The sequence below is a fragment of the Galeopterus variegatus genome, unplaced genomic scaffold, assembly GCF_000696425.1.
Source record: "Galeopterus variegatus unplaced genomic scaffold, G_variegatus-3.0.2 Scaffold1592, whole genome shotgun sequence".
In the NCBI taxonomy this organism is placed as follows: domain Eukaryota; kingdom Metazoa; phylum Chordata; class Mammalia; order Dermoptera; family Cynocephalidae; genus Galeopterus; species Galeopterus variegatus.
Window position 1 is genome coordinate 118,783 of NW_007727703.1, and position 27,135 is coordinate 145,917.

At 36.2% G+C, this 27,135-nt stretch overlaps 1 protein-coding gene across 3 annotated transcripts in view; it reads right to left on the reverse strand.

Annotated features, from left to right (window-relative positions):
* The window catches only part of VCAN (versican), a 110,155-nt gene that overhangs the window by 73,938 nt on the left and 9,082 nt on the right, over positions 1–27,135 (reverse strand). For 2 of the 3 annotated variants that reach the window (XM_008577864.1, XM_008577863.1), the window contains exons 1-4: positions 24,352–24,421; positions 17,583–17,957; positions 13,284–13,458; positions 13,072–13,199 (exon numbers count right to left, since the gene is read on the reverse strand). In XM_008577864.1, the coding sequence (XP_008576086.1) occupies positions 13,072–13,199; positions 13,284–13,458; positions 17,583–17,957; positions 24,352–24,421 (748 nt within the window). Of the gene's footprint in view, positions 1–13,071; positions 13,200–13,283; positions 13,459–17,582; positions 17,958–24,351; positions 24,422–24,457; positions 24,534–27,135 lie in introns of those variants that run through there. The other variant, XM_008577865.1, reaches the window with a different exon arrangement.

The window sequence follows — 27,135 nt, forward strand, 5'->3', positions numbered from 1 at the left end:
GTGTGTGTGTGTGTGTGTGTGTGTGTGTGTGTGTGTGTGTGTGTGTGTGTGTGTGTACTTTTTTTTTTAACTCTCACAAAGACACCATAAGTGCTAGCTATATTCAAGACACTTTTACTATATATTTGCTGATCGATTAACAAGGAAAGTCTGGACATTTACTTTGTTCATTAACAGGTCCACTTAGCAGAGGGTATATTCATTGTCATTTAACATGTTACAATAAAATATTATAGAAATTTCAGAATTTGTTAAATTGGAATTTTACTTGGGTAACTAACAACAATTTGCTAAAATAAATTCAATTTCGAGTAAAAGATGCTTTTCACATATAAGCACAAGTGGCTGAAAGACAGAGGCAGAATTAGAGACAATTTGTTAAATTGGAATTTTACTTGGGTAACTAACAACAATTTGCTAAAATAAATTCAATTCCGAGTAAAAGATGCTTTTCACATATAAGCACAAGTGGCTGAAAGACAGAGGCAGAATTAGAGACCATCTAAGCAAATATAGCAGTCAGGAGGAGGAATAAAAAATGAGATAGAGAAGATGCTAAAATATTGATAGCTTATTATTGTAGCAGCTGTGGGCCCTGTCTACATCTCACCAAGGCTGATCTTTGACTCTATGATATATTAGACAGGGATGTGAAGAGCTCTCATGAATTGGATCTTCACCTGACTAAATCGAGATGTAACAAGCAATTGTTTAAAATGAATAGTTTTCTCTGAGTATGTGACAGCTTTATAAAACAGGAAAAATTCGTTGGGAAAAATGACCAAGGCACACATAACACCTTTTATCACTATAAATCTAAAATTGCTACTGACAAAACAAAGCCAAATCCCAATTAAAAGCTATTTGAGGAAGAGAAAGAAAAATTAAATGTATCTACTGAAAAAAGGTGGTAGAGGTGGCAGTAAGTTTTTATACTTAATTATCTAGTTTGGCAAAGGACAGTAATCTCAAATCCAAAAATACACTGTAAGAACAAGTTCCCCCTCCCCACTCCCATAATGTCTCCCTCCTTAAAAAATTTTAAAATAGTAAGGGCCACAGTACGAGTTACATAGTATGTATTCAATAATATTTGTTGGATGAATGGCATTTCAAATCTTCATTAAGAAACGAGGTGTTCTTTTTCTTCCATCCTTCCCAAGCAGCACATTAAATAAAGCAACTCTGTTGCACAGCGTTGGGTAGCTGCTGCTGCCTGCAGCAGGCATTTTGTGTCACCTATGGACATGGCTCAAAGCAACATGGAGAGAGGCAGACGAGAAAGTACGTCACCCCGAGCAGCCTCTTTCACCTCAGTGTCACACTGCATTTAGGCTTGAAAGGGACGCAAGTGTGAAAGAGGGCAATGTGCCAAGACTTCTCCCTCAAAGGTAGAATGCTTGGACTTGTTATTACAGCTGGAGTGTCAGTTTTGTTGCCTTAGTTTCCCACGTGTGAGACATTTCTACATTGAGGCAAAACTACTATTCCCCTTAAGGAAAGAGTGATCAGCCAACCAGAGAAGGGCAAAGAAATATAATCCACTGAGTAGAACTTCACTTCTCCAAATAGCACCGTTAGTCTTTACGTAGCAGAACATCAACTTCTCCAAATTGGACCAGACCAAAGGGCTTATGAGGCAAAATGACAGTGTGATTTCATGGGTAACTGGTGTTCCAGTTTTAAACAGCAAACATGTTTGTGGTATTAAAGGAAAGAAAGGTTTCAGTAGGTGCTGTCAGGTTAAAAAGGGAATTCCCTTTTCATTATTAAATCAATTCAGACCTACCTATAGAACTTTTCTATAGAAACACTTGTTGACTCTGATTTTAATTTAATTGTTTGGAGGATGCAATTTCCATTTACCTGTTCAATACCCATAAAATAATGATTTTACTACTTTGATAAAATTGTTTATCCCTAAGACCTACTATTTTCCTTTTCCTTTATATGTAGGAACTTTTCAAACATTGCAAAGAAAAAAAAATTTTAAATATTGAGAGAAACATCACCATTGGGTTTTATGCAACTCAGATAGGAAAAGGAAGATTTCACTGGAATCAACTGAGTTTACCTTAAGGTGAGGATTGAAAGCACTCATTTACAAAGATAATGTGTGATTATCACACATGGCATAATTGTTGTTCATTTCAGCATAATGAAAAAAGGAAAAGAAAAACGTTTACTTTAATTCCGTTCCAAAGAATAATTATATAAGCCTTCCTGAGTCATGCATTGAGCTATGTTCACCTCAAAAACTTTATGATATAGTGAAGCATCTACACTATAGAGTTATTTTAGTATGTCTTTAATCTCTTACAATTAACCATCAACCTACACCAATGTGGTAAGTTAAATGTTCTAACTTCTGTCCTTTCTACATATCAACCTACAAATATTAAGGCCAGAACATCCGTACATCGATCTGTTTCATGGAACAGTTTGAAAACATTGCTCTAAAGACATGTGTGTTTCAATCAAGGAGAGGAATCTCAATTGATTTACAATAAACATAACTTGGTATTAAGTTTCTGGTAGTCTATGTGTCAATCTGCTCAAGACAGAAGCAGAGTGAGTAGACCAGGTAACCAAGACAGAAGCAAAGCAGGAGAGTTCAAAACACAGTGTATAAGAAGTCAATTGCCTCCCAGTTGGGTAAAAGATTGCAAGTGAGCAAGAAAGGAAATAAGGCAGAGCAGGGAACTCTGATGAAGTGTCTAAGACAGCAATTTAAGCCAAACACGAAGGAGCTAATTTTTTAAAAAAGAAGCTCCATTTTGCAAAAAGTAAACCAAGGTGCAGCAGATAAAAAGCAGCAGGCTTTCTCCGCAATAATAAATTACAGGAGCAAGTCTTTCAATCCCATCTCCCACTGAGAAATGCAGATTTTTAAGCTACATAGTGACCACTTTTACACTGAGAAAAGTCATCAAGATGTTAACATTTTCAAAGACTCTATTGATCTACTTTCAGTTTTTAAATACATAGTCAGGAATTATTTAATGGTCAAATTACGAGGGTACTTCAAAAAAGTTCATGGAAAAATTCATATGATCTTTCAATTCTATTTTTCCACAAACTTTTTGAAGTACCCTCATATATGTTCTAAACTATATAGCACAGGGGAATGAAATTGGACAGAAAGTAAGTTTGGGCCAATAACAGTAATATAAATCTTAGTTCCAAAAAATGAATGGTCATATGAGGACGCATCAAAAGATAAAATCTAAAGTCTAGAGACAAAGCCAAATCAGGAACCAAAGGAACAAGACAAAGAGAAAGCCATTGATCACTGCAAACATGGGAAATCAAGCGTAGCAAGCTGGTCCACTCGCTGAGTTGCTCTCTCTCTCTCAACATAGTTAATTGGCCCAGCTGTGTAAGCTCCTACCCCGAGGGCATCTTAAAGGCACCTTTGTGCCTCTGATGTGAATAATAAAAGATCCTTCTGAGTTTTTAATTACAGTACCACCTTTAGAATTAGAGGGGGGGCTGTACAAAGCCTTCTGTGCGAGAAAATGCCTATTTTATTAGCACAGGACAAGGTGTGTTCTATCTCTACCCCTGGATGCTTGTACATGAATAATTTAACATACATTTAGATTTATTGGATAGTTGTCCTCCTGGAAAACAAGCAGCTTTTTCATGGTTTGACAAGAAGTCTACTGTTAAGTTCCAGGAGTGAGTGGCCTCATCAAAGCAGCAACATCTATAGGACACTTATCAAATTTGTAACTACAGCACAGATTTAGAACATGTTTCTAAATGTTATCTACCTAAGAGAATATTTCACTTTTCTCTTATTTAAAGAGAGCAAATAAAATGTCAGGAAAGACACAAAATATTTTTATATACACAAAATAATGAATTACTTAAGATTAAAAATGTCAAGTTAATTCAAGTTGTTATAAGTAAGAATTAATTGAGGTCTATACATATACATTCCCATTAGTGTACATATAAAATATAATCCAGAACAGAGGATTTCGTACACAGTATAATTTGCATATGTATATGGAAAACATATATGCAGTATCTTAAGCCATATTTTTCCAAAATTTCAAGTCAAATGCTTGTGACTTTGAATCATTTCTGTTATTTCAACTTTCCAGGGATGCTCTAGAAGAAACTGAAAGACATTATTGGTGAGACTTTAATATCTGGTGACATTTCACAAATTAAATTCATCTTAATCATGGGAATTAACATCATCAGAAATATTAAAGGAAAAAATACTTTAATTTGACCATTAGCTGCTACAAGATTCTCTGGAAAGTGGACCATGCCTATTCTTTTTCCACCCTCCTGATTGCTAAATGGAAAAGCTGCTTCTTGGCACACTCAAAAATGACACATGCTGAAACAGCAAGCAATGATGGAAACAAATCAAAACATTAAAAATGATCCAGTGTTCAAAAGCTAGAGTTTACACCCAGGAGTCACTCAGCAAAATTATTAAAGAGCCTTGAGTCTAGAGCAAAGCTAGGATAGAATCTTTCTCTCCCACTGACAACTCCTTGCTAACACCACGGTGAAAGAGGACATTGATCACAGGTAATTATGCAATTCTTTCCTAGACTACAGCTAATGGGCTGCCCCCTGTGGTGGTCAAAGCTGAGATCTCACCAGTTTTCTTGCTTTGTATATTTCATTTGTTGAGTGGTTTGATAAATGTTTGTTTCTTCTGTTCATTTGTGCTCATAATCCTACTACACTGAACTGTTTGGTCTGAAAATCAGTTCTCATAAACTAATTATGATACCCTTTTTCCATTTGGGAACAGAACTCCCTGTTTTGTTTTTTCACTATGCAAGTTCAAGATTTGTAAATGTTTTTACATTTCCTTGCTATTTGCATCAAAATGGAATATTATAAATAATAAATGAATGCAAAGTACATGTGATGAGTGAGCTGGAAGCAGTTACATCAAATGAGCTTCTAAATACTCATATAATAAAACCACTTATGGAATATATCAAGTATCAAGGTGATTACAACAATTCAACATAATTATTAGCTTTGAAGTGTCAGACTTTTAAGTTTTTTCAAAAGTTTATTTTTCTTCTTTCTCTCTCTCATTTTTGTCTCTGTCTATATACACAAGATAAAAGGAGCACAGACTAAAGCTCATTATCCTCTGAATCACAAAATCCATCAGCTGTACATGTTTGGTTAATAGCTAACGTATACTGCTATATAACCTTTTAAGGGCCAATATTTGTAGATAATTGAAAAGCATGTCAATTCCCCCTTAGATGTGACTCTTTAATCTCCACAAAGGCCAACTTTCTGTTAATAGTGACAAGAAAACTCTGGGACAGCCAGAATAACTTCACTCCACTTTAGAACCAGGGTTTATGTTTCTAATTTGGAAGTAATAAGACTAGCAAACTAGGTTGGCACCTTTCAAATTTCTCACTTGTCTTAGGCTGAAGTAGAAGCATAATATGGCTTAAAGCATAGACTTCGGATTTTGGAAACTTTAACCTATAATTAATTATTAGAGTATTATCATTTGTTTGCTGTGATAACTAATGTTCTCTAAATCAGATTACTCTCATTTGAAAAGGAATCTGCATATTTGTCAATGTGTGACTCACAAGATCTCATGTATGTCAATTTAAAAAGTTTAAAGACACAAGAAGCCCCCACTGAAATTTAAAAATATTTTTATGGTTTCAAGATGTCTAAACTCCTTCTTTCCCATTGACAGAGGAATGGATTTTAATTAGAGTAAGAAAGAGGTTCTAAAAAATTTCTGGGTTTCTGAGTATTCCAAATATGTAAGAGACTGAACGAGTTATTTGGTTTGACAGGAACAATATGGCCTCAGGTCAACATAGGAGAACCAATCCAGTTTTGATTTTTTTGGCTTTTCTTAGCCAAAATCGCACAGTTTCCAGAGCTGATATCTGACTCTGGTCTAAAGAAACACTAAAACCTAGGACTAAGCCCTGCGCTAAGGCCTATTTAATGACATTCAGGCCTTAACCTAAATTTTTAACTTTTCATATGAAAAGATGTTCATAAAGTAACAAAAAGGAAAAGTTATTTTTGGCTCTAGGTAAGGCACAAGGAAGAAAGAGGCATTAGACAAGTCATAGAGGTGACAGAGCTATCCTGGATTTTAACACCAGGAAGCAATAGAAAAAAATAACCTGTAATTTGTGAACAAGTACAAGAGAACAAATCCCAGAATGGATAATTTGCTAGAAAGAATGGATGGGGAGGGGCGAAAGGGAAATTACTGTGAGAGGACAGAAAGAAGTGTCCCTGGGAAGGAATCATTTCTAAGAGACACTATAGAAAAGACTGAGAGGAGAAGGAGAAATTCAAAGAGAAAAATTAGCATCATGGTGCTCCAGTAATGGTTATGGATGGGGAGGGGCGAAAGGGAAATTACTGTGAGAGGACAGAAAGAAGTGTCCCTGGGAATGAATCATTTCTAAGAGACACTATAGAAAAGACTGAGAGGAGAAGGAGAAATTCAAAGAGAAAAATTAGCATCATCGTGCTCCAGTAATGGTTAGACTGAGAGGAGAAGGAGAAATTCAAAGAGAAAAATTAGCATCATGGTGCTCCAGTAATGGTTAAAAAAAAAAAAGATCTTAAGTAACTTCTCTGAACAAACCAAAGCATTTTTTTCAAATGTTATCAAAATGGAAAGGTGGTGGTAGAAGACAGTTTCCAAAAGAGACAAAGACTGGAGAAATACTGCAATTAGCACCAAGAATCTCTTGGGTACCTATTATGTGTCCGTGACTGGAATAGGCTCCTGACTATGGTTGGGCGAGATAGAGAAGTTTATAGCCTTAACTCTAGTAGGAGCTTACAATAATTTTGCAGAAATAAGACTGATAGATAACATTTTATGTTAAAAGAACACAAAGCAACCAGAAAACAATTAAACAACCGAACATGTGAAATTAAGTAAAGTAGGAGTTTAGAGTCAAGAAATCTCAGTGTGAGATGGAATAACCAAAGAAGGGTTTCTAGAAGCAGTAAGTTTTCAAGCACAGGAAAGATCAGCATGTTGGAAAGAAGAAGGGCGTGTGTTGGAATGAGAGAAACGAGGTCGAGTAGGTTATATAGACCAGGTTTCAGGGGCTTTGAAGACCAGGCAGTTGGTGCTTATGGAGGAAGGTGCACAAGAAAACCAACACACAATTTTGAGTAGGGGAATTCCATGATGATGGCATTTAAGTGCTTTGATGGTCGTAAAACAGGTCCTTTGAAGGACTTTAAAGGTATGAGGACTATTTGTAAGAATCAAAACCAGAGATGAAACACAAAAATGATTCACGAACTAGAAATACATGTGTGGAATTTGGAAGAGAGTTTGGAGTCAGACGTGCAAAACTAGAAATTTATTTCTTTGTTCTTGTGGTGTTCTTTTGTGCCTCAGAATACTTGACTTACAATTTACATACAAGAGAACAAAAATGAAATTAAACAAATTAATAAGGAAATTGAAGCTATGAAAAATTAGGAAGCAAGTTGAACACCAATAAAGCCTGGAGAAGCATGAAGCTATCCAAGAAGCAGGTGTAAATAAAGGAAAGTGAGTAGGGCAGGCACTTATATTTTGAATGTTAATTCATTAGTTCATTCATTTATTCAGCTCCACCAATGGAGCACCCACTATGTGCCAAGGACATATTGGGGATACAAAGACCCATAGTTAACTAGGAGAGAGTAAAGTGTAAGCAAATATTTGTAGGAGAGTGATTATAGTCATATATTCAAGGTTCAGAGATGATACGGGTGAGAGAGATCAGCTAGGACCTAGGAAAAATGAGATGAAAGAGAAAGTCCACAGCACAGGTCTGTCAAAGTGCTGGGAAGCTGGTGTAAAAGCAGACAAATTAGAATAGTAGGGTAGTAGTTAATCCAGGTAAGGTAAAACCAAAGGGCAGGGCTACATACAAAATACAAGCTATAGGAGGATAGGAGGTAGGTTCCTAAGGGTGCCCATGTCAGAGGTGCAAAGAGCTTCTGAACCAATCATTTTTCAGGTCTGGGACAAGACAGGAAGTATTGACTTATTTGCAAGGGAACTAAGTGGGCCAACCATGACCTCATCTGCCACCCTCTGATTTATCTGTTGGGAGAATTAAATGCCTGTAAAAAGGAAACTATTTTCTTACAGGTACCTACTACCATAAAAAATAATAATAAAATAGTCAATTTCACTAAAAAGGAATTGAAGATTCCTTGAAAGCTTGTGGAGTTTTTTGTCTGAAATACTTATATTATACTCCATTCCTTCCAACAAACTCTTATCTATATTATTTAAGAATTATTTTTTGCTTTATAACTGGACCCACATACTTCTTAAAAAACTGCCAGTTTTTGGCATAGAAATACATTAACTCACAAAGCACTTTCAGAAGTATTTAATCCTCCAGTGGAAACTGGGCACAAAAACTGCCAGTTTTTGGCATAGAAATACATTAACTCACAAAGCACTTTCAGAAGTATTTAATTCTCCAGTGGAAACTGGGCACATTTGTGTGTTCATGATCTTCTGTAGGGATACAGACACCAGATTATTCTGAACACTGTGATTCTGGAAGATAACGTCCTCATCAAAGCATAAACTTATTTCAGACAATTTAGAGGGAGTGAAATAGGAATTCTTATTTTTCCACAGTGTTATTTTTAATTATTCGATAATGTTCAAGCATTTAGTCATTTATCATGTTCAAAATGACCCTTCTTCATAAAGTGGCCCATTTCAGATTACTTTCTATATCCTTCAAAACACTGTGATTCAAACAGACTTCGATAGAGCATTGCACTCATTACATTTCAGATCAATTCTATTTTTCAAAAACCTCTAGAGAAGAAATTTTACAGCCTGTCAGGATTCTTTCCATATTTAACAATATTCATATTCAGAAAGTTTTCATTATACTGAACCTAATTCACAGAGATGTAATCCTAACTCCTTTCCTCTTCTTATGAATTCAGTGGAAATAAAGAACCTCTCCTATATCCATAACTATAATAACAGCTGTTATTTATTGAGCACTTACTTTGTGCCACATACCATGATAAAAGCTTTACCCATTATCTCATTCAGTCTTCACACCAGGACTAAAAAGAAAATATTCATATCACTCCCATTTCACAGAAGAAAACACTGGAGCCTAGAAACGTAAAGCCTTGCCCAGGATCTCACAACTAATAAATGAAAAAACTGGGACTCAACCAAGGCCCTTCCTATTCTTAATGATGAAGAACTTAACTGCCTCCCAAGAGTCCTCTCTCAGCATTGTCTTTACCATTCCTAAATAATCCCAATTCTTTACCTAATTTTCTGAACAATTTAATCATCTCAACTCTACTCTAAAGCCCTCTCAATGTTTTCCAAGTCTACCTTACTAGGAAACACAGATTAAACTTCTTAATAAGGATTATTTTATGAATCTTATTTCCTAGATCCCTTTTTTAGAATCCTAATTCTATTAATTTCTTAATAACAGTGTTCTGTTACTGAATCATGTTTAATAAGTCATCATAACTTCTAGACCATTCCTAAGAACAAGCTAATATTGAAATGCTTTCTAATAAACTAGGGTATAACTAATGAAGTTACTTTTGTACTTACTAGATGGTTTTTAAAAATAGAATTGTGTATTATATTCACATGCATAACTGTGGGTTATAATCACCACCAAAGAAAAAGAACCAGATTAGTTTTTTCCCCCCAAATTGGCTGGATTTAAATGAATGTAATTATTTGAATTTTATAGAGGAACACATATGTCAGGATAAATATGACATTATAAAACCAGAAAGAAGAAAAAAACAGAAGGTCAACATTTTGTCAACTAAATATCTTTCACAATAAATAACTATGTTAAAACCAAAAAATAATTGCCTTTTTGAACAAGGTTTCATTTTCTACTTAATTGACTTTTTCATTAGACCATCTGGAATAATATGGCTTTTGAACTAAAGTAATTGCACCTTGGCTCATAACTCCTGTGTATACGTTCCATCACACGCATTCTGAGTAAATCGATCTCTCTAATTTTTACTGCCCCTACCATGACTCATACATACACACTTGACTCCCCAAAGTACAATAAAATATGGGTGGGAATTATTAGACCCATCAATATAGCAATATCTCTTATGAGGAATTTTGGCTCACCTTTAAATGATCTTTTATCAATGTAGCAATTGAAATACCAGATGTAATTTTATGTATTAAATTTTCTGCGAGAGTTTTTTACCAACTCACATTTGGCCAATGATCTTTACTTCAAAGGGAAGACATATACTTCAGTAAAACAATAAGAGAAACCTTACAAGAATGATCTTGTGATCTTCCTCTTATATCATCAGCCATAAAAGTTCTCTTTTTTCCCCCATCCCAGTACAATTTCAAGTTAAGAGAGAAAAGAGCAGTGTCCAAAGATTTGCTAATTATTCCAAGGACCATGAAACAAGGAGGAAAACTTTCTACAATAATGTCACCAAAAACATGCTGAGTATCCTCCAGAATTGTCAAGTTTCTTCTAGGAAACAAACAAAAGCCTTGTTACTTTCCTGACACGAATTTCAGAACTTCAGCCAGTTCTTCAACTAGTATTTGAACAGATTATTTTACCTTTCTTTTTCAACTTTTGCATACTAAAACCAAAAGATTCAAATTCTGTTGATTTGGTACAAATTCCCTAACTAAGGTTATGTTCTATTCCATATTACCAGTTTTCAGCCATCAAATATGTGCAAAATTTATTCAAAATAACTTCATAAAATACAGCTGGGTTGCATAGGGCCAAAATCTGATTTTTTGCATAAGATTTGCCTTAGAAGTGACTATGCTTATGGAGGTGGAAAGAACCTCTATAAGACTAGTAAACCCTTCTTCATTGTGGTCTATGCATACATTCTCAGATCTACTCTTCTGACAGAGCCTAATTCCTGAACACTGGCTAGGACACTCTGGAGCAGAATATAGGGGATCCTGCTCTCAGTGGGTGCTGTGTGGATAGGAGATCCTTGGCAGGACTTCTACCAACAAGACCTGCTAAAATTACTTCAGATAGTACTTGCAGAGGGCCTGGAATTTCTGAGACTTCTTCAGAAGGCTCTTTTGTGCTTGAAAGAATTCTTTTGAAGTTGGGGAGTCTATTAGCCTTAGATAGTAGGATTCTAGTAGCCTCTCCTGCTGGTGATCTCATGAGTACATAAGCCTGCCTTTCCATAAAGGAGTCTGGCTTGGGATGCTTGATCATATTTAGATCAGGCCATGGATTTGTACCTAAAACCCCACCATTTCAATAGTATTTGGTGAAGATCTTTTAGGTCAATTAACTCTTACATATACTTTTTCAAAAACTACCTCTGGTTCGGTTCCAGATATTTTATAACTATCACTCGTAGATATTTCTAAATTAAAATACTGATATAAATTTCTACCTTACTGAAATAACAATAGCCAAATTTATTTCCTAGAACCAGATTCTCCTGCCAACCATCTCCTATTCTGTTTTTAAAAATCAATTAAAATAAAGGGAAGAGAAAAGCTCTAGGTTTACATGTGTATTAACCATGTATGTTATATATGTTTTCCCTTTTCATCTATACAAAAATGGAAGTTGTTAGCATGTGAAGTTTTGGTAAGAATGCTAAGATGCTAGAGAACCATATGTAAACAACTTTCTTGAAAGCAGATCTTTCTATTAAAATTTAGTGAAGGCATTAGGAAAATATAAGCTGTTTATATTCTACCTTTCAGGCACTGAGGTTATTTATTCAACGTATGGAATCATAGAATCTCAGAATTTTAATGTTGGAAAGGACCATAGAAATTATCTAGTTCTTTTAATAAGAACAATGTGATTGAATGTGCCTAGTTATTTTTTGAATTGTTGATTTACACTCTGTAATACAGCTATTTAAAGGTCTAGTTCCATGTTTGACTTATTTTGATACTCGTTTTTAATGTGTTACCTAGTGGGAAAAGAGGTCACAAAACATATAGATCCCAAACAAAGGAAGTACTAGTTGACTATATCAAGTAAATCGTGATGATCATTTATAACACATTTAGGAAGAGCAAAAACGTATTTTGTATCCATTTAATATATAAAATTAAATTCATTGAAATATGTATTTGAAATTCTAAAAAAATATTTTCTAGGCCAACCTTTTCATTTTACACATAAGAAAACTGAGGTCATTCTTTTTACGTGTACCTGGCCAAAATTAAAAATACAATTCAATTTAATACTACTATTTATACATCTGGGCTTCTAAGATACTGCTAATACCAATGAAAATCCATTTCAGAAGTCATAGAAACTTCTATTCCACGTGTCTTTCTAATAAAACTGCATTATGCCCTTTAGATAACATTGGCACTATGGAACTCAAACTTGTCTTTAAGAATCTCTAACCTAGGTGAGAAATGACAGTACCATACTCAATTAGACTATAAGCATCTTTAATGCAAGAGCTATATCTTAACTGGGTGCATACCCCTACCAACTAGCAGAAGACTTATGCAGTAGGTGTTTTTAATGTGTTGATTGGTTTAATGTGTTTACTAGGTCGATTGGTTGAATAAATGGATGATTGCTCTGAATATTAGTGTAACAAAATAAACAGGAAGAAAAACTTTAAAATCCCTCCTGGTCTGGTTTACAAAGTTATTTAGTTGAGCTCCGGGATGTTTATCAGTACTCGGATTCACAGTGGTTTGTCATCACAGGATTTTTACCTGACGTTCTCGCTAGAATAGGTACCACCCTTACAGCTTTCTATTCTTAATGCTCTAAAAGTGTATTGGAAACAGTCCAAGAGCAGCATGATTGTAAGAAAACCTGCCATTAACCAAAGACATTTTCTAACCTGCATAATCATTTACACACTCCTCCTTCCCTTTCCACTTTAATTTAAGCTTATTTTCCCACAAAATCATACAGTCATTTAAACAAAATGCTGCTGTTTGGAACCCAAACAAGCATGAAGATGTGCTCTATTCCAATGTGCTCCTGGCCTTTCCTCAATTTTCGTAGCTCAAATGAAGCTATAGAAACTTAAATGTCTTACCATCCAGATGATCCACGTAACAATACACATCGTAAGTTTCCTGAGGAGCACGAAATCCATAGGTCCTGACTCCTTCCTTCCCATTCATATCTCCATAACAACCTTCTCGGGGAGCCCGAATAGGATACCTGGGGAAACAAAAAGCTAGTAAATGGCATTTTCTTCTCACTTCCAAATTAATGAATTAAAGCCTATGGCCCCAGCCCTCTCACCTAACAGTCTGATCAGACAGCCAGCCTGCATCACACTGCTCAAATCCATCTTCATAGGCGGCAAAGAGCTGCTCTGGGGTTGCTATGACCGCCCCAACATCCACACAAGTCTTCTGAGCATTCTCAAAATTCAGAGTGTACCTGCTGGTTGCAGCCCTATAGTGAAACACAACCCCTACAAGGACAACAGCAAACAATTACAGGCATGTTCAAATCTCCCATCATATTATGCAAGATTTCTCATTGGAGCAATGTATCAAATTAATTGGGAGCATAGTAATAACATTATGATAATTCTTTATTTTCACTTTATGTAGCATTATGCAAAGTCATGGCAGTTTGAAGAGCTCCAAAAATGCCATTCATCCAGGTGTCTCATTCTGCTCCATTACAAAGTTTCCTAGCCAGGAATTTTCTATTAACATGTAAACAATCCAAGAAAGAGATTTAAGTCACTAAATCTCAAGTGGTGGATTGGTGTCCCAATTACAGGTAGTATTCAGGTTATCATAGGAACACTGGGCACCTAAAGGGTAGGTTCTGCAGAAGACACAAACAGTTAAGGAGGCCACAAGTTCAACTTTTCCTATTTCATGATTTTACCCAGGGCCAATGCAATAGAAGCACATGAAACATTCACCCATCCCATGAAAATGTTCACTAACACCACTTCCTCCAAACAAAACATTGAGATACTTACATTCAGAGAGAATATACTAGGGTGTAAAAGACACTGGGCTATGTATAGAGAGAAGGCTTGTTCTAATTCCTAATTTGCTTCTTACTCATATACAAGGCAAGCTCTCTGAGCCTTAATTTCCTTCCCCATGAAGTGGAACTAATATCACTTATGATATTTGATTAGTCTTATGGTCAAATTACATAAAGCATGTTGAAATGTTAGGTAGCCTACTATGTACTAACCAAATGTTTATCCATTCACTGCCTGACCAGCATAACTTAAGGTCTCTGCTATGACAGATAAAATGTATGGTTTTTATCCCAAAGAAGGCCTGAAATAAAGTTTGCCAGACTCCACCGAATAGAAGCAAGTTATTCTGGTACTTGCCTCAAATTCCACTTTGTTGTATTTAAAAGGTTGCCTAAACTAGTGGTTTTGAACTGTGCATCATGCTCAAGGAATTATTAAAGGAGTGAGAAAAGAGCAATGAGGGGGAGGAGCTTTGGGTCCTCCCTTCCCATTTCAACAAGAGCATGTCCATTTTTAACTGAAGTAAATATGATGACTCATTTCTACAAGACTTCAAAGCAAGACAAAGTAATGTGCCAGGGAATTCACTGGAAAATAAAAATTGGGGCAGCTGGGTCTTATGAATGACAGTTTATTAAGAGTCATACCATTTAAGACCACTTTCATTGTTGTTATTTGGAATGAATTATGGTTTCCAAGATATATGCCACTCACCTCTTATTCCTAGTAATTTCTTGGGGTTGACAACAGTCTATCTTCCACAACCTGACTTGTAGTTATAAGACTTTCTCCCTTCTGTCCATCCTTAGGTTATCTCTCTTCCAAGACAGGTGTGTGCCAGTGAAGTAATTACAGGGGAACAGACTAGCCATCTCACAGATAAGCACCTCTGGTCAGTGTCAACACAAAACCTACACAGGCACTAAGCAGATGACTGACAACTAATGTTCGTTTTCTCACTTCTGATCTTTCATGATTCAAATAAAAGTCCTTGCCAAAAAAAAAAAAAAAAAAAAGTCATCACATGCCCTTCGGAAAATCTCTTCCTTTATAGAACCTCTAAAATTGCCAGAAAGTATATATGGTGCTATCTGGTAAGTATGAGAGATAGCTTAAAATGATCTCTAAGGCTTAAGAAAGAATTTGAATGATTTTAAATTAGTTTTATGTTGATCAAAGCTTCAAATAGTCTTCTTGGTAATTAAAAATCTTCCACGTTCACTGAAGATTGGCAGTAAGGGGGCACAAAGGGGCCTCCTTGACCAGGATAGGGAACTTCACCCTGTATAAGTATCTGCAATTGCTAGAATAATTTGAAGACCCCATGGGGCTAAGGAGATTAAGCGGAGGATTTTCATTGTTTCATAAGGGCAAGGGGCAAATCCATTGCTAATTCTTTAATGAAGAAAAATTGTAAGAAGTTGTTAAACTCCTTTGGGGATTTAAAAAAAGTAATATACATTTACAAAAGAAAGCGAGAAATCAGAGTAGTACAATCTGAGGCTAACTAAAATAAATGATAAAAAGGTTAGAAAAGTCCAGGACATTTAGTGAATGCCTGGAAAACATAAAAATAGATTTATAGAAGGGAGCAATAGAATTCAAAGGTAAAAGGATATTCAGAAAGTTAGTTTGTTGCATCTGAAATTCAAAGTATTTCCTTTTGGCTACACAAGAAAGAGTTTAAATAAAACCCTTTGTATATATTTCTGAAAGGTAAATATTTTATAGGGAAATAGAAGGTAGAAGAAAATCTGTTCCATCATGTCTGGGTATTAGAATTTTGCTTAATAACTTGCCAAAATATTATGCTTCCAAGAGCTATGCCATTATGTGTGTACCCAATTAAAGCAATTTTTCTTTGCTTTGTCTCCTAACTTAAATTCAAATGACATATAAACCACCACTGAAAAGAGGGGAAAACTAAAATGTCTCATTGTAAGATTTAATGGATAACTACTAGTATATTAACCTTAAAAAAATTCACTAAGTTCTTGTTTTGATTCAATTCAAATATTTATTGAGTCTTGGCCTTTTTAAGAAACTGTGGTAGGTACCGTGGTACTTATTAAATTTTTCACATTATATGTAAATTTTTACCTTTCCCAGTGTCCCTGTGATTCTTTCTTCACTCTTGAAGTTAAATAACTTCAGCAGAATGTTTTTATATACAATGTTCTTCATAGGTTTTTATTTCCTGAAACACTGTATACTCTTTTTGATATGCAGGCTTTTCAGAAAAGTTTTCTTTTACTGTATCTTTGAATACTTCATCTATTCTACTATCTGTTCCTTTCTTCACAAACTGTAATGATATTCATTTTGGATCTTCACTGTCATTTGTATTTTTTTTTTTTTTTTTCTTTTTGTCTTTTTCCGTGTCCGGCAACGGATCGCAACCCACAGTGTTGCCCCTGTACCGGACCGGGGACCGGCAACGGGATCGCAACCCTCGGCATTGCTCCCGCGCCTTGCCCAGCCAGTGAGCGGGAACCGGTCTGTATGTGGGATCCGAACCCTCGGGCGGGAGTGCTGCCGTGCTTCCCAAGCGGGGCACTATCCAGTGCGCCACCAGAACCGGTCTGTATGTGGGATCCGAACCCTCGGGCGGGAGTGCTGCCGCGCTTCCCAAGCGGGGCACTATCCAGTGCGCCACCGGGCCGGCCCCTAGAATTTATATTTCTTAAAAAAGATTTTAATAATCACAGTAAGAGAGTGAGAAAAAAGGAGGGAAAGGCTTTTAGTGTGTATGTATGTATATGTGTATATGTGTTTATATATATGTGTGTGTGTGTATATACAGTCATGCATTGCTTAATGACTGGGATATATCTGAGAAATGTGTCCTTAGGCAATTTCTGTCATTGTGCAAACATCGTAGTGTACTTACACAAACCTAGATGGTACGGCCTACTATATACCTAGGCTATATGGTACAGCCTATGACTCCTAGCTACAAATCTGTACAGCATGTTACTGTAAGCAGTGGTAACACAATGGCTATGACTTCACTAGGCAGTAGGAGTTTTTCAGCTTCATTATAATCTTATGGGACCACTATCATATATGTGGTCTATCCTTGGCCAAAATGTCGTTATGTGGTGCATGACCATATATATTTGAATATGTGCATTTGGACATATGTGAAAAATAAAACAAAATGTAAACCAGCTTTTATGGTCTTGAAAAATAATCACTGATAGGTCTTAACCCTGAAGTTATGAATATTGAACTATGTACCATGTCTTGAGGTACTAGCTATTTCCAGTATACTATACAAATGGGTTTTCAAAAAGTTCATTAAAAGATTCATATTTCCTTTTAATTCCATCTTTCCATGAACTTTTTGAAGTACTCTTGTACTTTACCACATAAAAGCAATGAAGTTACTGTGCAAAACGTCGCCTGCCTTGACCTCCGAACAATAACAGTTCATTTTTGGTGAAAGGCAAGGACTATTGGTTTGACAGATGTTTTTTTCCACGTGTCCAAATCCTGAACAACAGTTACTTTTGAGTACCGTTTCACAACATGTCTTAACCAGGTGTCATGTTATACTACCTTTTCACAAATTCTGCAAGCCTTACCTTCCACAGCCAGCGACACCGTGTCTTGTGTGTCTTCAATCCCGTACATGACATCGCAGCGGTAGAGGCCCGCATCACTGGCACGCAGTTTGACCATGGTGAGGGAGGCGTCGCCCACGTCCTCGGGATGCGTAGGCACTGCCACTCTCCCTTTGTAATCCTGACCAATCTTGATATTCCCATTTTGGGCCACGAGAACAGTAGTCTCTTTTAAATCTTTTCCACTTTTGTCCTCTTCGATCTTGGACCATTTGATTCGGAGAAATTCGCTGGTGTTGTAACTGGGTGGTAAGGTAGGCATGGTTGAAAAATGACAAGGTAGGCTGACTTTTCCAGAGAGGGAGCCCTTAATAGGTGGGTTTTTATCCACTTTGACTGGAGGAGAGAGAAAATACCAGATTAAAAGTCCTAAGAAACCTAAACTGAGTCCATTAAATATGTGTATGGATTAGAAACTCTTACAATGGTTTTGTTATATCTTCAGTGTGTGAAATAATTAGAATGATTTTCTATAAAGAGAATAGCGTACGATTTCGGTAATGTTTTATAACTAAGACAGGGATTAATAATACTCACTTTTATATACTGAAATATGGGGTTCATTTCAAAGTATTTCCAACTTTAACATGAACAAAATAAGTGATAAAATAAGGAAAGTATAAGAAGAGAAGCAATCAAGAGTAAAAGGAAGACAGACTAGAACCAGCAGTGCAGGTTTAAGAGACTGGAGCAATGTTAGGAAGAGCAGTTGAAAGGTGAAAATAATGTCTACAGGTCAGAAGATAAAAAAACATTTGTTAAGATAACTGCCACATTACCGTAGAGGAAATGAAAATAAAATTCAAAGAAGAAGTGAGAATTTTTAAAAAGTACTTCAGTGGACTGGAGCAAGGGGAAGTCTAACATTTGAAGGACCCTCTTTGGTCTCATGTTTGAACCAAAGGCTTTCATCATAATGACAAATCCAGCTGCAATCACTTTGCAGTGAAACATTACCTCTCAATTACACCCCAGGGGGAAAGTTGACTTCTGTTCACCTAACCCTCCTAAAATACTTATCTGCATAATGTCTTTCTTTAAGTTCTCAGACCTTTAATGATAAAGAATACATTGACTACAACTTGACACCATTACACGCAAAAGGAAATGTTCTTTGACTCCTATAAGAATCCATCCTCCTCTCCCCTGCCCTCCTCCCACCTTCCAGCCTCTATTCATTAGACTAGATACGTGTTGGTAAAAATAGAAATCGTCATTAACATACAACCAACGCCTACGTCATGAAAATATGGTCAAGTTAATAGTAGCTTCTAGGTGAAGTGAAATAATAATTGTTAATTAACAAAATGATATGTATTTAACACTTATTGTGTTGGTGATCAAAAGTATTGGTAACACACATCTCAATATGACATGCATTAGAAGTGATATAGCTGTCAATGTAACCCTGTGGATAAAGTTGGTGATAAGTCATTCTGGAAACTGTAGGAAGATATTATGGAAATCTTACACCCTTTAAGAAAACCAAAATTCCATTGCTAAAGATTGAAATTTAACTTAAAAAAGACTGGACTTGAAAAATCTTTCATATAGTGCAAATAAATCTAAAATAATTAATACAGTATTGTATTTAGTGTATTTATGATAGAAATCACTAATCTATACCAAACTTAAAATGGTCATTGTTATCAAGCATTTGTTTATCATTTTATTAATCTCTACGTAGCTTGTTCAAAACAGATTTAAGGCACTTAACAAGGTTAAATAAAAATAAAATGGAGTGTGCTATTAGCTGCACTAAATTAATCCTTAAAATGCTACTAAGATTATCAGCACTTTGGAATATAATAGCAAGGGAATAATTCCATTTTTAATGGCCTCCTTGGCTTACAAAATAGATTCCCTTACTTAATATACACCCCTAGAGTGAAACTGGTCCAATTCCTTACTAAGGATGCTCCACTGGGAGGGACTGACAAGCCCCCAGCTGCTGGTGACAGTCCCGAGCCAGAATGCATGTCTCCTGACACCTAATCAAGGAATCATTTAGCTTTGGTGTTTATTGGGTTCTTCCTCTGCCCCTAAATTAAGTTACACAAGAAGTCTTCGTTTTAGTTCCCTTTCAGAGTCTACACCCATACTATTTTATAATTCTTTAATTACTCTCTGAATCAAAACCTTTTAGTAAGTCTCCTGACACCTAATCAAGGAATCATTTAGCTTTGGTGTTTATTGGGTTCTTCCTCTGCCGCTAAATTAAGTTACACAAGAAGTCTTCGTTTTAGTTCCCTTTCAGAGTCTACACCCATAATATTTTATAAATCTTTAATTACTCTCTGAATCAAAACCTTTTAGTATTTTTATAATCTTTTAAATAAATCTATAAAGTCCACAGGGGACTCCCTGAAAGTAATCTCTACCTGTTTCATATTTCTTCAATGTGGACCCAGTTAGGGAGATAATAACAACATGAAGATACCTTGATTTTTTTTTTTATGCCAAGAAAAGGGGTTTTGAGAAGAGGAAGGGTGAGAATTTTGTGATTTAAAAATCTCCTTAATTTTTTAATTAATTATCTAAATAATTCTTCAGGAAGGAAAATGAGACTGGAAATCTCCCTTTCCAAAGAATTATTTAGATAATTAACTTCACCACAAATAAGATACTGCTTTTTTAATAAAAAACAAAAACAAACACAAAAACAAAAATACAGCTTTTTACCATTAGCTTCAATTATGGTTATAAATTATGAGATTTTTATCATCTCCTTTGAAATAAGTTTAAGATAATGACTTTCAATTCATTAATATTTATTACTAAATTATAGTTCTTTTCACAATTTAGGTGTGTAGAGGCTGACATAAGATTCAGCCTATTTTATCCAATAGAGGTTTCTGAAACTTAGAGCATTGCTAAATAACTGTACCATAATGAAAAGATACGTTGGAAAAAAATGATGTCAGAAGGCAATTTCCCAAACGCTATTTATTTTTCTGGATATTTGCAGGTATAAAAAAAATTGAAAGCTTTGGTTGGATGTAAATACGGATTTATGTAGAATCCAAACTTAACAACTGTATTAACAAAAAGCTGTGTGGTCACCTCTTTTGTGTATTAAACCTTGGGTCTTAATGCACTGAGTCACAAGAACTAACTTCACTAAATCTAAATATTTTAAGAAAGAAATTTAATAGTTCAGAGTATACTGTTTATAGATTATACATGTTAAAAAAAAAAATCTGCTACCTGCAGTAACTTGTCTGAAACTCTGACAATGAAAATAATAAAAATGAATCTTAACAAAAAGTTTGCTGTCCCTGCTAGATGGTTTGTTGTCTACACACGTACAACAAAGGAGAAAGCTTTAAATAATGAATGATCAATTACTCCTCATTCTCTGTCAGTAGATTCTGTAGAGCAAGGATGATATAAATTCTATCTGCACAATTTGACCAAACAGACACACACACACACACACACACACACACACACACACACAGATCTTGGCCAAATAAATGTCAGATACAGATTATGTAAACTTATCACTCCCTCAAGTGATAAAAATCACTATATAGTTCATTCATTTATTATGACTATGCATGATTTCATTTCTTACTATTAGAGGAACATCAATATAATTAAGTCATGCCAGATAATGAATGATTAGAATAGTTTATAACCCAATATAATGGATATTGTTAAAGCAAAGAGATCTTCGTGTTTTAAAATAAAGCCAGTAATAGTAGACGAGGTGTTTATTAATATTAGACATTGACCTCTTGAGTGCCTGGGAGTAAACAGAGAAAATCTCAAGGTGAAAGTACTTGTGCTGACTCAACAAGTTACTGCTGTGTTCCCCACTATGGACCTGGCAAATGTGTTTTACATGAATCCTGTGTTTTCAACTTTTGCCTCCCATATGAAAGAATACAATTCTCTTGAAATTAACTCCAGGTTAATGATATCTAAATGGTCATGGATTTACAAAGAACAGAGCCTGATATGTAGAAATTCAATATCATTGGCTATTATTATCATTTTTAAAAATATTATAAAAGAGCTACACCATATCTTGTTTTGTTTTGTTTTTCATTGTGTGAGTTCCTTTTTCGTTTTCATTGGAAAGCTTAAACTTGAGTGGAGGGATGGCTGCCTGCTAGCTCTCTGTAATTCCCCTACCCCTATTGCCCACCCAAACTCCCTTTTCCCTACTGCTTTCTGCATCCCTCCCTCTTCACTAGATGCTGTTGTCCTTTCCTCTCTGTGACCTTCACCTCTACTTCAAAAACATTGAGGAAGACAGCTTTGGGGCTTCTATCTGATTGGTGAAGCCCACACTCTGATAGCCATTAGGGTCGATCATTGTGGCATTTATTCCTTCATCTATTTATTCACTCACTTATTCATTCAACCCATACCATAATTAAGTGCTGGCAGGGTGTCAGGCACTCTGCTAGAAGAGGAAAGACAGGCCCTCTTGTAGCTTACAGTCTACTTGGGAAGAAAAACAAAGATTTATCACAAGAGAGTGATATGTGCAATAATAGTTGTAACAGAGCAGGGGACAAGGGGTACATGGAGGAAGGACTTTTAAAGTATCTAGAAAAAGGAATGAGGAGGTGGGGAGGGCAGGAGAGCCACCCCAGGGGTGATTTCTCTCACACCCTCACCACACCCCATCAGACCTACTGTTGGGTCTGAGAACTCATCTCTGCATATCCAATTCACTTCTCTCCATCTCCGTGGCCACCACCTGATACAAACCACCCTATTTCATTCACAGGTTACCAAATAACCTTCCAAACAATCTCCCTGCTGCCGCTCTTGTTCTCCTACAACCAAATCTGCATAGAGCAGCAAAAATGGAATTTTTAAAATGTTCAGGGCCGGCCCGGTGGCGCACTGGATAAGTGCGCCGCTTGGGAAGTGCGGCGGTGCTCCCGCCCGAGGGTTCGGATCCCACATACAGACCGGTTCCCGCTCACTGGCTGAGCGAGGCGTGGGAGCAACACCGAGGGTTGCAATCCCGTTGCCGGTCCCCGGTCCGGTACGGGGGCAACACTGAGGGTTGCGATCCGTTGCCAGACACGGAAAAAGACAAAAGACAAAAAACAAAATAAATAAAAAAAAAATAAAATGTTCAAATGCAGTAAAACCTTCAGTGCTTCCTATTGCACTTGAGATAAGATCTAGTCCTTTCTAAAGCCTGCAGTGCCCTATATAGACAAGAAGCGTAACACAGTGGTGAAGAGCACACACTCCCGGGGCTGCCTGGTTGATCCCCTAGTTCTGCTACTTACTGGGTGTGGGACTTTGAACAAGCTTCGTAGTCTCTCGGTACCCCAATTTCCTCTATATAACACATGGGTAGTGAATGAGTCCATGAGTTAATAGTTAATGTTAAGCACTTAAAACAGTTCCTGGTACAAAGCGAGTCCTATTCCAGTGTTAGATGCTATTATAGATGGCCTGGTCTCTGCTTATTTCTCTGTCCATGTCTCCTACTTTCCACTTGACCACTACTCTCCAACTACGGTTGGCCTTTCTGTTACTCAAACACACTATGTTTCTTCCTATCTCAGAGTGAGGTCTTGGCTGGCTGGCTCCTCCTCACCCTTCTCATCTCAGTTTAAATGTTTCTTTCTCAAAGTGACCTTACTGACTTCCCCCAACCCAGACCTTTCTCTATAATGTCACTCTGCTTTATTTTCATCTATCTGAAAGTAGCTGCATTGTTTGTTTACTTGTTTAATGCCTGTCTTATATAACTAGAGGATTAAGTTTAATGAAAGCTAGGGCAGTGTATATGACTCGTCCACTTGGCATATCCCTGAACACCCAGAATAATATCTGGCACAAAGAAGACACTTAAATAATATTGTCAGTGGGTGGATAAATGAATGGGTGGGTGGGAGGATGAATGATGGGTAGATGGTAAGTGAACAGATGGATGATAGAGGGGGTGATACTTAAACTTGAGTCTTAAAGAATGACTTGAAATAGAACTGTAGAGAAGTGCCATGCAAAAGGAATTCACGTGGAAAACCAGGAAAGATGGAAGTCCACGCATGTGCATAGTTATTTGGTCAGTTACTCCATAGATCTGAAGCAGACGGGAGTGGGAGGAAGAAATGGAAGCTGAGTCTGGGGAGGTACACCAGACAGGAGCAGACCAGAAAAACTCAGGAGAGTGACTTTCTTCAAATTCTTTGATGTATCTTCTTAAATACATTAAATAATGAACTTGGAATTATAGAACCCTAATTAGGCGGATATAAAATTTAAAGCTAAGAAAAACAGTCCTATGCATACCTAGTTGCTTTTTAAAAAAGAAAAAAAAGGCGGGGAGATGGGAGCAAAAACTTGATGTCAGCCTTCTCTTTATCTTGACTCTTCAAACTCTAGCCTCCTGAATGTTTAATAATCTTTCCTTTTTTGTATAGGAAAGTCTTTGAGAAGTAGGATTAAGAAGTTGGAATTCTGAAATATGCCCAATGCCATATGTGAGCCTTTATGCATAGTCTGAAAATAATCTGGGAAGTTACTGTAAGCCCGTTTGTGTCTTTAGGGTCCCTTTCATTTTGTTTTGATTTATTTATTTAAAAACACTATTTTCAGCCTAATAATATTTTAACAACAAGTTTTCAGCACTGAATACATAAAAAAAAAAAATCAACCCTTTATTCTAGTGATTCCTTATTGCCAGACCATCCCCCAGGACTTAAATTTTTATTTTGATTAGAATCAAAGAAATTGTTACCACACTCACCTTTATGTAGTGCATGAGTTGCTATTAAGGTTGAGCACATCCACAAGATGCTTTTTATATTTACTAACATCTTGTCCTAGAAATGAGAAATTGTTACCACACTCACCTTTATGTAGTGCATGAGTTGCTATTAAGGTTGAGCACATCCATAAGATGCTTTTTATATTTACTAACATCTTGTCCTAGAAATGAAGGAAAACACAAAGTAAATCGAAAGCATGTAGGTTCGTGACAGGCCATAAATCACATGCTATTTGTGAATTGTATGTAATAAGAGCAAAGGAAGCAGCTCCTCTTGGGTTGTAAAAAGAGGAGAGAACTTGTAATAGGAGAAGTTGTCTCAACACTTTAATTATTAGTTTGAATCTCACCCAATGCAGTAGTTACCAAAATAATTCCAGAACCCAATTTGGGGACATGTAACAATGTGGATGTGTGTGACAACCACAAGTGGGCAGGCTGTAGGAAGAACAATAGAGACCACAGCCTAAGCAACGAGCAGCTAGGAGCTGGCACGAAGAGGGAGGGCTGACCACAAAGCCTATTTAGAAACAGGAAACTTATCATGGATGTTGAACCAGATGGGGAAGCAATAGGAGAGATGGTGAAAGAAAGAAATTCATATCAACGCGAGGAGAGAAGGAACCCATTGATGGTTCGTGCACATGGTATCAAAACACAGAATAAAGACCTCCACAGGCTTTTGAAAGCACTGACTCCATTTAGTTTCTAGCTGGCCGAATAAACAAAATAAATGTATTATAAGGAGCTGTTAATGAGAAAAGTGACGAGTGCTTGCCATGAGTTTTATAGCAGTTCCAACAGTTCTAAAGTACCAAGAATAAGAAAATACCCTGTACTGAGAGTCAAGAATCCCTGCCCTGGCTTTGCCATTAACTTATTGTTACTTTGGGGAAGACTTTTAACAATCTGGGTCTCAGAATGGTCCCTTTCAGCTCGAATATCTGTGAAGTTATAAGTATGAGAAGGATAAGTACCAGTGCTGGGGACCATCTACAAATCAAAGAACCAACCTCAGAAGAATGGCAGATGATTGGGTCTTCACAGTTGTGCCCTTCTAAGCTGCATTTAGAACTATTCTATAATAGCCATTGCCCAGTAGCCAACCCCTCTTTCTCCTTTCTAAAAACTCTGGCTCCATTCTAGTGTCCACCCTCCTTCACACAGCCACGTACTTTACGGAGCCTTGGTCAAACCCCTGTGGGGTTGATCTGCATCTCCTGAGTCGATTATGCTGGTCCCATTCCCTTTGCCAATGATTGGTTTTGGGATAGTCCATGATATGATTTTGGCCAATGAGATGTGAGGGAATCTCTGCCCCCATGGGAAGCTCCTGGGAAAGGTATATTCATCTTAAGAAGAAAAAACAAAAAGGGATGGTCGCTTTTCTTCACTGGACATTGTCACAATAGGATATTTCTCCTGAAACTGTGTAGCCATCTAGCATCTGTGAGTGTATGAGACAGCCTCTGGGAGTGAAGCTGAGAAAGAATCAGGAAAGACAGGGCTTAAGTCCTCAAGCGTTAGACCTAGCATGGGCCATACCTTTGAAGTTCTTTTTATATAAAATAATAAATTCCTTTATCGTTTAATAACAATAGAACAGGGCTTTTTGTAACTTACAACTGAAGACATCCTAACTGATATGTATTTGGGTTGGAACCCTGAATAACTTCCTTACACCTTCCTTAGAAAATGACTAAATTCTGTATTATTTTGGAAACCTAGACTGAAAAGAAGTAAATGCTTTAAGTACACAAATCCAATTTCTGCTTTAGTTCTTTTTCATAATTTATAACAGTTATTCTGTTTTCCTTAATATTATTCTGCATTTGATTTCTTTATTTTATATCTTAAAATAAGTGTTAGAAACTCTCTAAAATAAAATTATAAAATTCTATCGTTCTAAATATTTCCAGAAAAACATTTTTTAACCTAATACATTATATCTCACATTTTCCATCTATATGCCAATTGATAATTCATAATGAAAAGCATATAGTTGGTAATCCTAAATTAATCTTGACAATTAAGTTTGTTATTTATCATATAATCACTAAGATATGCTAGCAGACTGTTAAACACTACCGGGAAAATGCCATGTTTCCGCATTTCTAGATTTCTCATATGGTACCATAGCAAGCAGGAAGTATACATCTATATCCCAATGCCATTACCATATTTCAGGGAAAAATAAAGATATCAATTTCACAGTCAAAATGAAAGTTTAGCTTGCATCATAAAATGCTATTAAAGAAACTGCATTACATGAGTATTAATTGAATCCAAATAAAAAATCTTTAATCTTGTTTATAAAAAATAATTTCCTGCTGTCTTTCAAGAAAAATTGTTCTATATATTTTTTTTTTTATTTTTTTCAGGAAACCTTTATAAGCATAATTTTAAAAGTGTGGGCTCCACTGTCAAATAGCCCTGAATTCAAGTTCTGCAGCCTCTACGTGCACTCTGTGCTCTTGGGTAAATTACATTCTGTTTCTAAATCTCATTTTCTGTAGCTATTTAATAGTGAAAATTTGTACTTAATTATTGAAGTGATTGTAAGAATGATAAAATAATGCACATGAAATGTAGTTCAGTGATACATAGTGTATTCATTGCTCAATATTTATTATTAAAATTACTAATTCAGGCTTTGCACAAGTGTTCTAATACTGGTTTCATATCACTAATAGTAAAAAGAAAAGTATCTGAAGCTCTTGGGTTTGAAAATTATAATCTGGCTTACCACTATACTAGTAATGT